Below are 11,663 nucleotides of genomic sequence, written 5' to 3' on the forward strand. Positions count from 1 at the left end.
AGCAGCCAGTATTGTAGGAGTTATATGAAGGGCGTCATCGAGTACGAATTGGCTGCGCAGGGAAGACAAACGGCACAGTCTCACTCCAAGCACTCGAGCAAGAGCAGGAGTAAGAATATGGATGTTGGACATGCTCTTCAGGCTTCACAGAATACGGGTGAGGCGGCTAGTCCGGCGAGCGTTTCTCCCGCTGCGAGCCCAAGTCCTGTTCCGTCGCCTTCGCCTGCTGAGGCGCAAGGTTCGGGGTCGGGATCGGGAACAGGATCTGGGTATGCATCGAGTGATGATAGTATGTTTGGCAAGGGCGTTACCCTTGTTGGGGCGGCGAAGGATATCGTCGGTTCATTGTGGGCAGGTTGGAGGCGGTAGAGTATACGTACGTTGGACGTTGTCGTTGTGTCGTTGTGTCGTTGTGTCGTTGTGTCGTTGTGTCGTTGTGTCGTTGTGTCGTTGTGTCGTTGTGTCGTTGTGTCGTTGTGTCGTTGTGTCGTTGTGTCGTTGTGTCGTTGTGTCGTTGTGTCGTTGTGTCGTTGTGTCGTTGTGTCGTTGTGTCGTTGTGTCGTGGGTTGGTGTGTAATGCCGAGCACGCAAAGGACTCATTCTTTTTCGGTAGGATTTTGATTTTTGGATTTCGTTCATGTGTTTTGCGATCTTTTTGGGTGCGGCGGGCGTATCATTCTCTATCTACAGGTCTATTATTGTGTTTTTTTGCTGGAAGTTTCTATACGGGGATCTCCACTACTTATTTTTGCTATGCTACAGCTTACATGTTGCTTTGCGCTTTGCGATTCGCGTCTTTTGGATTTTGATTTGTGTTAGCTTGCCTTTGCAATTGGCTTTTGTTTGAGTACAACGTTTGTCAAGACATTCTTCATTCGCAATGCATCACGTCGTTCAACTTCATCCTGCCCAAAAATCTAGTCGTACAAATCCCGTATGCAAAAACAAAACCCCGATAACGCCGTTGAAGAACAATCCCTCGTGCTTATTGTTGCCCTTCTTCCTTTGGTATTCCTTTCCTTCCAACGGCTCAACAACACCAACAAGCAAATCCGCAAAAGAATCCTCTCCTTCTTCCTCCGCCCCACCAATGTCAAATCCATAACGAGACTGGAACAATGTCGTGCGACCAGACTCATCTGATCGGTTGGCCAAGTTCATATGAGGGTTCCAGAGCGGGTTATTGCGGTTGTCACGTACAAGACGTTTTGTGGGAAGAGGCGGGCGGGGGAGGGCGGTGCGTTGTGCAGTCTATGTACGGGTTTGCTGGCAGGTGCTAAAGAGCACGGATGAAGTTGCTGCACGCTTGACGCCGTTGAAGAGCATCTTGGGCTGCTTTGTATATGTGTGGGTTGAGGTAGGCGATACTGACGGGCAGCTGTTAGACCAAGGTCTGAGAGGAGTGCAAATGAAAAGGAAGGTCTACCTTTAGATGAAAAGAAACCACAAGAATGAAATCACAAATCAATTAAACTCAACTAATCAAACTGCGAACGACGACGTATGTTAGCCATGCCATTTGACATCGAACCATCGTAACCCAAAGCATCGCAACCGCAAGTCCACAAACGACAATGTCCATCCATATGTTCAGGGGTTTTACTATCTAGTTCCTGATTGGCTCAACATGCGCCCCGAAGGGGCTTCTGTTGTCCCTATCAAGTTTTTCATCTTTTGGGACGGAGCGGGTTCGGGGACTTGGGGTGCCATGCTTGGAAGGAGAGTGAGCGTACCTATTGAGGAATGGTTGGTTGGTTGGGCGTTCGCGATCGTTAATTGTTGGATGTACCGATAGGTAGTCGTGGATGGTGTTGTGGTCGAGGGAGTTGAGGAGCGTTTTGCGTCGTCGACGTCGAGTCGAGATTTTGTACCAGGTTGTCCGCGCGTGCACGTGCCCATGCATCGATCGTGCGAAACGTCCGGCAAGCTGTCCAGTAATATTTAATAGAAAGATCAGGGAGTACGATGTCTAATCCGCTCAACTGCGAAATATATCGTGCAGTCCACGCGTTCTTCTATCAATCGTAACCTCTACGGTACCCTGCTTCTATCGATAACCCCAATCCAGTTGGCCTTGATTTACCCGGATATCCTCCAGCCTCATCAATCAAGAACCTTCATGGCTCTTTACTGCTGCTGCAAAAACCTCCACGCCGCCTCCGCCCCCATCTCTCTCGCCACATCCGCCGGCGTCCTCCCACTCGAATCCCTAACCTCCCTACTCGCCCCATACCCCAACAACATCATAATCCCCTCCTCATCCCCATTCACAACAGCCAAATGCAATGCCGTCCCACCCGTCTCCGAATCCCTACAATCAACATCAACACCTTCCTCGAGAAGCTCTTGTGCGGCTTCGAGTTCGGACATGGAGATCATGTTTAGGAAGGCCATTTCTCGACGTAGGGCGGGGTTATCGTCGTAGAATTTCTCTTCGTCGAGGGCGGCGCCGAGGTCGAAGCCGGCTGTGACTCCGCCTTCGTTACGGACGATTACCAATAATTGTCCGCCACGCTGGAGTGTCGTCTCCCCGCACTCTGGACACAGCGTTCTATCGTTTCCGTCGGCATCATACTCTGTAAAACAACTCCAGTGGAAATGATGCGAGCAGCGGAGCTCGACGTCGTCGATGATCATTGCGGGGCCTTCGTCGGAGGGGTTGGGGATTAGGAGGGGGTCAAAGCAGAGGGCGCAGTTGTTGGAGGAGGGTTGAGCATGGGATTCTGCGGTTGCGATTTCACGGATGGAGGCCATTTTGACGGTAGGTATAGGAGTGTAGATGGGTGGAGCTGGTGAGGAGAGGAATATGTTCAGACGTCAATGTGCGGGCGGGTATCGATAAGAAAAAACATATGGGTTTGGTTGAGGTTATGAGTGTTTGCAAGTTTGAAAAGAACATCTACCAGGTTGCGTGGCGCAATTGGTTAGCGCGTGGTGCTAATAACGCCAAGGCTGAGAGTTCGAGCCTCTCCGTGACCACTTTTGCTGTTATGCTACTCCGACAACGACTCAGCCATGTTCCCTTTTGCTCTCACATCATCTTGTTTAGTCGTTCAGCTTTGTGTTTGCCAGCCGGCACCATCGTCGGCAATCTGCGTGCATGCCGCGTCATATGAATAAATGACGTTCAGGCCGCTTGCAACTGCCCCAGCTGACGGCAGAACAGCACGGCTAACGTCCGACACGGCTCTGATCAGACAGCCAAGATGCCATTCTGGCCTGTTGTTAGCTGAAGACTTGGCAAAGCATAGTCTAGGCAGCAGTCCTTCCCCTCTGCCGCACGATCCCACGCCCAGTTTGGGCCCCAACGACCGGCCCGAACACGTAAATTAGAAAACAATCCGACTCGTCACATCATGAGTCTTTTCTTATAAAATCTCAAACTTTTCTTCACAACTTCAGAACGTCTCTCGGGCGACACCAGACTTGAGATTGTTACCACGTGTACTCTCCTCTTCATCATCACGCATTGCATAAAACACTACACCGAGCACTCAACGACAACGACAAACATCAACGACCATCATCATCACCAACAGCAAAAACAACCAACAATGCCTTCATTCACCAGATCTTTGACAAGCAAAATCAAGACAAAGCTTAACTCGTCTCCCGCCTCTCCGACGCCCTCCTCAACCCACTCCCGTCAAAGTACCGCAGACAGCGGCATCGCCGTTTCCCCAACAAAGCCCAAACCCAGCTCAAACATGACGCGTCCAGGAGGATTCTCCGCAAACCGTGGCCAAACGTCCTTGGACGTCATCCCCTCCACACCCGATCACTCATCAACAGGCGACAAACGCCGCTCGGTGGACCACCAACAGACGCACATGTACTCCCCCGCAACCTACCACTCCCCGTCCACCGCCCCTTCCTCCCCCGAATCCCTCTTCGACTCCTCATCCCCTCGCAACTTTGTGGGGAGGAAGTTGAGTTATGAGAGTGAAGTGAGTTCGATTTATCCGGAAGACGATGGAGGCGCGAAAGAGAGGATGAGGATGGATGATTTGAGGGAGGTGGAGTGGTTTGATGAGGTACGTGGCGAAACGTCTTTGTGTTGATCAGGGTGCTGACTGTTGTGTACAGCGGATTATGGGGTTGAAGAAGTATAGTGCTGATGACTATATCAACGACCTCGAAGTCAACTGAGATCCTTGCACGTAAGGGATACGTACGATATAATATCGACGGCGAGGAAGGCGAGACTGGTGTATTAGTTATTGGCGTTATATGGATATACCTTTGACATTCTTTGGGTGAGGTTTTGGATCTGTGAGACGGGGTTTTTGGCGTTCGTTACATTACACTCTTTTGGTTTAGATGATGAGACAGGCGGGTCTCTTTGACAAAACTTTTTAGCAACAGCAACGCAGTTATACCGTGAAATTTGTAAATGCACTAGGTGAATCCTCGCTTCCGTCTCCGATTCCAATTCTCCACAAGCCTTACCAACAATCCACTTGCAATCAACACCCATTCCAAGTTATTCCAGTCCAAATGACCTTGCCATACAACCAGCCACCCATTCAACCTTGATGGCGACCTGTACGATGACATGCCTTGGCCAATCTCCATTCAAGGTTAAATCTGGCGCGCCGCTTAGAAAGCCCCTCTCTCGCCTAACTTGGCGGTAGCGTCGCTTATAAGGGAACCCAGCTCGTCCCGCACAAACACCAATTGCAAAAACAACAACCCCCAACTGCCTTTTACTATGTGTAAGTCTGCGATTGATCCATATGTGGGCCATGGCTAATGATCACTGAGGAGTAGCATCGAACGGGGTTTCGGTCAAGGACCGGTTCAAACAAGTGTATGGTCGACACAGAATTCATCGCCGCTCGACACTCCTTTCTCTGTCCAATGCCGCACACGCAGCTCGTCGGGCGAATTCGATGCCGCCTGGTCATGGAATCTCTCGTTCTGGTACCAGTGGCGTTCGAACCGCAAGCATGGGCACCAAGCAATTGAGTTCTGGAGATGGAGATGCACCCAAACATACCATTGAGAACGACCCGAATCTCGCTGAGCTAGCTGCCAAGAGGGATGAGACGAACGGTTTTATCCCGGCGCACAAGAAGACGGTTTTACAAACAATGAAGACGATTGCGCTGTCGAATTATGCCAACCCGTTGTTGGTGTTCGTGCCGGTGGGAATCGCGTGTCACGCGGTGGGCGTGAACCCCGTCGTCGTCTTTGTCATGAACTTCCTGGCGATCATTCCGTTAGCGGCATTGCTGTCGTACGCAACGGAGGAAATCTCAATCAGGATTGGAGAGACCCTGGGAGGTCTCATGAATGCCTCTTTCGGAAATGCGGTCGAACTGATTGTGGGTATCATCGCCCTCCTTCAAGACGAGATCACCGTCCTTCAAGCCTCCCTCCTAGGAAGCATGCTCTCCAACCTCCTCCTCGTCCTCGGAATGTGTTTCATCGCCGGCGGCTCCCGCTACAAAGAACAATCCTTCAACTACACCTCCGCCCAAATGTCCGCCTCCCTCCTCATCCTCTCCATCTCCTCCCTCCTCATCCCTGCCGCGTTTTCCAACAGTTTCGATACGGCGGCTGAGGCGGAAGATGGGGTTTTGAAGATCTCGAGGGGAACGAGTGTGATCTTGTTAGTGGTTTATGCGACGTATTTGGTGTTTCAGTTGAAGACGCATACGTACTTGTATGAGGAGGCGGAGGATGAGGAGAGGGATATTGCGGGGGTTGATAGGGAGGGAAACGATATCGAGATGCAACAACAACGGACTACACAACCCGAAGGTTTCGAATCAACCCTCCCCACCGACGAAGCTCGCCTCGATAACACCACTACCGCTACCGAAGGAGCCGTTTCCGAAGAAGAAGAAGAAGGCGGAGAGGTGGCGAACATCACTCCCATCGCCGCAATCATCCTCCTCATCTGCGTAACCGTCCTCGTTGCCGTCTGCGCAGAATTCCTCGTCTCGTCAATCGACGCCCTCGTCGAAGAATCCGGCATCTCCCGAACCTGGGTCGGTCTCATCCTCCTCCCTATCGTCGGAAACGCAGCCGAACACGTCACAGCCGTAACCGTCGCCTACAAAAACAAGATGGACCTCGCGATCGGTGTAGCTGTGGGGAGTAGTTTGCAAATCGCGTTGTTGGTTACGCCGTTTATGTGTTTGTTGGGCTGGTGGACCGGACATGCGATGAGTCTGGATTTTAATACGTTTGAGGTTGTGTTGTTATTTGTTACGGTTATTTTGGTGAATTATTTGATTGGGGACGGGAAGAGTAATTATTTGGAGGGGGTGTTGTTGTGTGCTGTTTATCTGATTATTGCGGTTGCGGTGTGGTTTTATCCGGAGGTTGCGAGGTAAGCGATAGCAAGGCATAGGAAGGGATGAGTAATATAGGGTAGCCGCTCGGTCATATCGGATATATCAAGAGAACTCGTTATGGAGTCTTCGCAGAGTTGTGTAACCCTGTTGCCGTGAGAACTCCTGCCCGATTCGGCAGCGCGCCTGGCAGAGTGGGGAAAGCGGGGTGTCAACGTTACCACTCAACCGCACTGCCGATACCCGACCACAAATGATGATAACCACACAAGCTCCCAACCGAGCAAGATGATGCCAATACTCTACATTTCCATCCCCTGAGAGCTATGGCTGTCAAGACAAGATGGCAGGCCGTCCGGGACAAGAAGCTTGCGGAGCAGCATGCCATTCTTGAGCCGTACCTCCTTTCGACATCTTCCCTTCCATCGCCTGTGGTAGCAGGCAGTGAAAGGATCCGATACGTCAATGAGTGCGCTGCTCTCACCGATCGTGAAGTCGAAATCACGTCTTGGCCAGCCTCGAACCTCCTCCAATCCCTCCGTGAAGGAACTGCAACTTGCGTCGAAGTAACTACTGCCTTCATCCAACGCGTAACTATTGCGCACCAATTGGTAAGATATTTTCCGCGTCGAGGTCATAATATTTGATGTGCTGAATGTCTTTTACAGACAAACTGCCTGACCGAACCCCTCTTTTCCTCCGCCCTCTCCCGCGCCGCCGAACTCGATGCGCTACCCCCCTCCTCGCGTCGGCCCCTTCACGGTCTGCCGATCTCGTTGAAAGATCAATTTAATGTTGCTGGGGTTGATACGACGCTTGGGTATATCTCCCGCTGTCACGCACCCGCTCCGAAATCCGAACAAAGCGTGTTAGTCTCAATTCTGCAGGATGCGGGCGCGATACCCATCGTGAAGACGAATTTGCCGCAGAGTATCCTCTGGTGCGAAACCCAGAACCCCATTTTCGGGATCACCACGCATCCCCTAAATCCCGCCTACACACCCGGCGGCTCAACAGGTGGCGAGGCCGCTCTCCTGGCACACTCTGCCTCGCACTTGGGATGGGGCACGGACATCGGTGGCTCCATCCGTATCCCAGCCGCTCTCTGTGGTCTATGGGGCCTCAAACCATCCAGTACCCGTATCCCATATTCGGGTGTGCCCGTAAGTCAAGAGGGCCAACCCGCTATCCCATCCGTCGTCGGCCCATTGACGCGGGAAATGGGGATGCTGGAGGTCGGGATGCGTGCTGTACTTGGTGGAAAGCCGTGGGAGCGGGATCCGGGTGTTGCTCCGATGCCCTGGAGGTACGAGGAGGTGAAAGCTGCGTATGTTGGGAAGAAGGTTAGGATCGGGGTTATGGGGACGGATCATATAGTGACACCCTTGCCGCCCGTACAGAGAGTATTTGAAGAACTGGTACAAAAGCTGAAAGGCATGCCGGAGAAATATGAGTTGGTGGAATGGCCGGCGCTTGGACACAGAGAATGTCTTACCCTTATGGACCGCATGTACACTGTCGACGGCGGGGAAGAAATCCGCCGTTCAGTCACAAAAGGTGGCGAACCGTTCCTGCCACACGTCGAACGGCTAATCAGCCGTGGAAAAGCTGTATCAGTTCTCGAGTACTGGGAGGTATGTACCGAACATCTGAATACACCCTCCTTTGGATGTGACTAACTCAACACTCGCACAGATGAACACTGAGAAAATTAAACTCCAGAAAGCGTACCTGGAGCTCTGGACTTCAGCTGGATTGGATTTCGTGCTGTGCCCGGTTATGCCACACCCCGCCGTCCCGCATGAGAGGACGAAGTGGGTTGGGTATACGAAGATATGGAACTTCCTGGATTTACCCGCGGCAGTGTTTCCCGTGGACAAGGTCACCCATGAGGATATGTGGAAGGAGTATGTTGCGAGGGAGGGGACTGAGATGGAGGAAATGTTGAAGGCGACGTGGGAGGAATTCGGGAAGGGGATGGTGGGGATGCCGGTGGGGTTGCAGTTGGTTGGGAGGAGGTTGAGGGAGGAGGAGGTGTTGGTCGGGTTGGAGCGGGTGGTGGAGGATTGTAAATTGGGAACGGAGCCAATGGTATCATAGATCAATTGGTCAGGGACGTGAATATCCCACGCTTATCTTGTTTTGACATTCACGCCATGCAGACTCTCAGTCTTCCTTACTCCGCCTTCACCTCAGCAGGCTTCTCCTGAATCATCCCCTTCTCCTTCATCTCAGCATCATATTTGGCCCTCTCAACCCTCGACATCTCCTCGTGCTTCTTCACAATTCCCCTCAACCTCTCATACCCAGCCACCTCCCCCGCCGTCTGGAAAATCACCTGTCCCCACCCCTTCTCCCACCCCTCCGCCTCCAGCACGATATCCTGAACCTCTCCATTAACCCATCGCTCCGCCAAATCAAACTCTTTCTGCAAACTTTCGGGAACGGATCCTTTTTGAGAGAGGAGGGCGAGGGCGGGTTTTTGTTCGCGGAGGGTGATGATGGAGGTGATTGCGGAGGCAGCGCGAGTGACCAGGGCGGCGCGGAGGAGGGTGGGTGGGGGTTGGGGGTCGGTGTGGAGGAGTGAGAGGTAGACGTCGCGGGCGGGGGAGGGGGGGAACCAGGGTTCCAGTTGTTGGATTTGGCCTATGGTACACGTCAATTAGTATCAACCGTCTCTTCTCTTTGAGCGTATCCCAAACACCGCGCCCCGGATCCTGATGGGGCAGGACGAAGGAACGCGTTTGATGTAGTGATGCCACGTACCAGCTTTTCTTCGGCGGTAAAAGAAGGAGAAACAGATCAGTGAGCCCGCCAGAACGGTCAGGTATGCCAGTGGTACAATTAAGGTTAATGTTGGCATATTGTCCAGATCAATTGAGTCGTTGGGTGGTCGAGGATTTCAAAGGATCTTGGAGGAGTACGAGATGCGCTCGGGCCGCTGCATGTGCGTCACGGAGGAGGAACGAGACAAGGGGAGGCGAGGAAGGTTGAATGTTTGTGTGGAAAGAGGGCTTAAGTTACTCTGAATTAAATTTAGGATAGAAGACGGTTGCTTCCTCTCTTGACAGTCCGAGTCCATCCTGCGTACGTCATCTCGTACAACCCCGGTAACTGCAGCTTCGCGTCCCACGAGTTCATACAAACGAAGAACACCGCAATTGCAAGAGTAACAAGCTCAAAACATCGCAATGCTCATCAGAATAAGGTTTGATCGAGAAACTTGCTGTGGCCAATGTCCGTCGCTAACTTTCGATCGAACAGGTCAAAGGAAGGAACTTCTCGTATCGAGGTCCAGCCAAATGATGATGCCGCCGTGTTATCTGAGAAGGTGAGTGCTTGATACCAAGCCATTTGTCGACGACAATGACTGACAGGGTCCACAGCTCGAGCAAGTGCTGAAGAATCCGGTCGATGCGGATGCTACGACGATCTCTGATAAACCTGCGGGAGAGGAAAGGACGCTTTCGTCGGTGCGTGGACAGTCGATTGCGGAGTTGGGGCTGAAGCATGGAGATATGCTGTTCGTTAAACTCGTCGTGTCTACCTCTAAGACATCACCGACGACTTCGACGGCACCGCAAGGGACGACGTCGAGATTGAACGGCAAAGAGGTGGCTGCGGGGGAGATTCCGTCTGTAGCGATCGGTGGTGACGAGACGAAGCATTTGAAGAACGCGTTTGAGAGCGTGAAGCAGGATCATATTGATGATGTCCTGGAGAAGATAGATGGGAAGATTTACCGGAAGCAAGGGAGGATGTGTCGCCATGGACCTCAGGGGATGTGTGATTACTGTATGCCATTGGAGGTATGTTATGTCGAATCCGGGTCCCTACCGTCACGAAGCTAACAGATGTGCCATAGCCATACGACGCGAACTATCTGGAGGAACACAAGATCAAACATCAATCCTTCCACGCCTACCTCCGAAAACTCAACACCGCAACAAACAAACCCGAAATGGGCGCCTCCTACGTCCCCCCGCTCTCGGAACCCGAATGCCGTGTAAAACCCCACTGTCCCTCCGGTCACCCTCCCTGGCCAAAAGGTATCTGCTCGAAATGCCAACCAGGCGCGATATCGCTGCAGTTACAGCAGTTCCGGATGGTCGATCATGTGGAGTTTGCGAGTAGTGAGTTGGTGAATGGGTTTATTGAGTTTTGGAGGAAGAGTGGGACGCAGAGGTTTGGGTATTTATATGGGAGGTATGAGGGGTATGATCAGGTGCCGTTGGGGATGAAGGCTGTCGTGGAGGCGATTTATGAGCCGCCGCAGGGCGGGGAGACGGATGGGTTGGCGTTGGCGGAATGGGAAAATGAGCACGGGATCAGTGAGGTTGCGGGGGGATGCGGGTTACGTATGGTAGGGATGATCTTTACGGATTTGGTAGATGATGGGACGGGGAAGGGAACGGTCATCCCCAAACGCCATGCCGGAAGTTACTTCCTGAGTGCACTCGAGATCCACATGGCAGCAACCATGCAAAACCGCTACAAAAACACCTCAAGATGGTCCGAAACTGGCGAATTCGGCTCAAAATTCGTGACATGTGTGATCAGCGGCAACGACGAAGGACAAATCGATATTGCGGCATATCAAGCCAGCAACTCGGCTATGGCGATGATCAGGGCGGATGTTATTGAGCCAAGTGTGGATCCGGGAAGTATGCTTGTCAAACATGAGGATGAGACGAGGTACATCCCGGATGTGTTTTATCGGAAGGTGAATGAGTATGGACGGGCAGTGCAAATCGACGCCAAACCTGCTTTTCCGGTTGAATACCTTTTGGTCACACTTACCCATGGATTCCCGGAGAACCCGAAACCAATGTTCCTCTCCCACCGCTTCCCAGTCGAAAACCGCGAAGTTATCGGCGTCGTCCAAGACCTCGCCGCCGTCGGCTCCCAAGTCGGTGTCAGGAGGTCGGGTAAGAGTGCAGAGACTGGTGTCGATGCAGTTAGTGATTTCCATATGTTGTGTTTCCTTCACGGGATGGGAATTCTGGAGGAGGAGGATGAGAAGGCGTTGGCGAAGGTTGCGTGTGGGCATGAGATGGTTGATGCGTATGCGCTTTTGGAGAGGCCAGGGTGGCAGACGTTGTTGACGATTATTCGGGAGAGTACGTAGTGCGTCCCAGCAGATGGCTTATGGTAAGGAGGATTTACAATTGCTGTATTCGTCACGCCTGGAGGGTTGTTTTGGAGGCCTGGAGTAGGGATGCATGTTGAGGTCGGTCGAGGAAAGGCATGGGAAGAGTCTGATGACCGCAGCGATTGATATTTATAGCCTACAATCCTTACTGAAGCATTTTCTTGTCAAACATCAATGCCTTCACCATGGGGTCCCCCTTTCTGCCGCGC

The 11,663-nt window shown here is 52.3% G+C and overlaps 8 protein-coding genes and 1 non-coding gene across 9 annotated transcripts in view; 6 read left to right on the forward strand and 3 right to left on the reverse strand.

The window, feature by feature from the left end:
• SAICODRAFT_132696 (uncharacterized protein) overlaps window positions 1–286 on the forward strand; it is a 2,907-nt gene extending 2,621 nt beyond the window's left edge. Inside the window, exon 2 of the mRNA XM_019165443.1 lies at window positions 213–286. Within this exon, the coding sequence (XP_019023387.1) occupies window positions 213–230 (18 nt within the window). The 3' untranslated portion in view covers window positions 231–286. The remainder of the gene's footprint in view (window positions 1–212) is intronic.
• Window positions 1–769, reverse strand: part of SAICODRAFT_132574 (uncharacterized protein) — a 914-nt gene extending 145 nt beyond the window's left edge. The window contains exon 1 of the mRNA XM_019165442.1: window positions 324–769. Coding sequence (XP_019023388.1) covers window positions 343–639 — 297 coding nt within the window. The 5' untranslated portion in view covers window positions 640–769 and the 3' untranslated portion in view covers window positions 324–342. The remainder of the gene's footprint in view (window positions 1–323) is intronic.
• Window positions 770–1,894: 1,125 nt separating this feature from the next.
• On the reverse strand, window positions 1,895–2,754 carry SAICODRAFT_66261 (ankyrin; the record flags this gene model as incomplete). Its single annotated transcript, XM_019170210.1, has 1 exon — window positions 1,895–2,754. The coding sequence occupies one exon, from the start codon at window positions 2,752–2,754 to the stop codon at window positions 2,128–2,130; it is 627 nt and encodes a 208-aa protein (XP_019023389.1). The 3' UTR covers window positions 1,895–2,127.
• Window positions 2,755–2,905: 151 nt separating this feature from the next.
• Window positions 2,906–2,979, forward strand: SAICODRAFT_t91. Its single transcript has one exon. It is a non-coding gene; the product is annotated as a tRNA-Ile (tRNA).
• Window positions 2,980–3,349: 370 nt separating this feature from the next.
• On the forward strand, window positions 3,350–4,276 carry SAICODRAFT_30755 (uncharacterized protein). Its single transcript, XM_019167756.1, has 2 exons — window positions 3,350–4,034; window positions 4,087–4,276. The coding sequence occupies exons 1-2, from the start codon at window positions 3,555–3,557 to the stop codon at window positions 4,147–4,149; spliced, it is 543 nt and encodes a 180-aa protein (XP_019023390.1). The 5' UTR covers window positions 3,350–3,554; the 3' UTR covers window positions 4,150–4,276.
• Window positions 4,277–4,711: 435 nt separating this feature from the next.
• Window positions 4,712–6,362, forward strand: SAICODRAFT_71850 (calcium/proton exchanger; the record flags this gene model as incomplete). The annotated part of the gene is made up of 2 exons (XM_019170717.1): window positions 4,712–4,715; window positions 4,771–6,362. 2 exons carry the CDS (start codon window positions 4,712–4,714, stop codon window positions 6,342–6,344), a joined length of 1,578 nt encoding a protein of 525 aa, XP_019023391.1. The 3' UTR covers window positions 6,345–6,362.
• A 180-nt stretch (window positions 6,363–6,542) lies between these two features.
• Window positions 6,543–8,470, forward strand: SAICODRAFT_93714 (amidase). Its single transcript, XM_019171896.1, has 3 exons — window positions 6,543–6,913; window positions 6,971–7,936; window positions 7,998–8,470. Exons 1-3 carry the CDS (start codon window positions 6,629–6,631, stop codon window positions 8,400–8,402), a joined length of 1,656 nt encoding a protein of 551 aa, XP_019023392.1. The 5' UTR covers window positions 6,543–6,628; the 3' UTR covers window positions 8,403–8,470.
• Window positions 8,449–9,210, reverse strand: SAICODRAFT_93717 (uncharacterized protein). The gene is made up of 2 exons (XM_019171897.1): window positions 9,069–9,210; window positions 8,449–8,948 (listed from the first exon to the last, which is right to left on the reverse strand). The coding sequence occupies exons 1-2, from the start codon at window positions 9,163–9,165 to the stop codon at window positions 8,479–8,481; spliced, it is 567 nt and encodes a 188-aa protein (XP_019023393.1). The 5' UTR covers window positions 9,166–9,210; the 3' UTR covers window positions 8,449–8,478.
• Window positions 9,211–9,493: 283 nt separating this feature from the next.
• SAICODRAFT_25968 (endoplasmic reticulum and nuclear membrane protein c Npl4) lies at window positions 9,494–11,430 on the forward strand (the record flags this gene model as incomplete). The annotated part of the gene is made up of 4 exons (XM_019166898.1): window positions 9,494–9,510; window positions 9,567–9,633; window positions 9,689–10,111; window positions 10,168–11,430. The coding sequence occupies 4 exons, from the start codon at window positions 9,494–9,496 to the stop codon at window positions 11,428–11,430; spliced, it is 1,770 nt and encodes a 589-aa protein (XP_019023394.1).
• Window positions 11,431–11,663: the final 233 nt, after the last annotated feature.

This window comes from Saitoella complicata (genome assembly GCF_001661265.1).
Source record: "Saitoella complicata NRRL Y-17804 unplaced genomic scaffold SAICOscaffold_15, whole genome shotgun sequence".
Lineage (NCBI taxonomy): Eukaryota > Fungi > Ascomycota > Saitoellomycetes > Saitoellales > Saitoellaceae > Saitoella > Saitoella complicata.

Bases quoted from the DNA above. Each gene is read 5' to 3' on its own strand.
- SAICODRAFT_30755 (XM_019167756.1), top strand. From the start codon at position 3,555: ATGCCTTCATTCACCAGATCTTTGACAAGCAAAATCAAGACAAAGCTT. The intron at 4,035-4,086 runs GTACGTGGCGAA...TGTTGTGTACAG, and splicing joins AGGTGGAGTGGTTTGATGAG to CGGATTATGGGGTTGAAGAA.
- SAICODRAFT_93714 (XM_019171896.1), top strand. From the start codon at position 6,629: ATGGCTGTCAAGACAAGATGGCAGGCCGTCCGGGACAAGAAGCTTGCG. The intron at 6,914-6,970 runs GTAAGATATTTT...TGTCTTTTACAG, and splicing joins TAACTATTGCGCACCAATTG to ACAAACTGCCTGACCGAACC. The intron at 7,937-7,997 runs GTATGTACCGAA...ACACTCGCACAG, and splicing joins CAGTTCTCGAGTACTGGGAG to ATGAACACTGAGAAAATTAA.
- SAICODRAFT_93717 (XM_019171897.1), bottom strand. From the start codon at position 9,165: ATGCCAACATTAACCTTAATTGTACCACTGGCATACCTGACCGTTCTG. The intron at 8,949-9,068 runs GTACGTGGCATC...CGTGTACCATAG, and splicing joins TTACCGCCGAAGAAAAGCTG to GCCAAATCCAACAACTGGAA.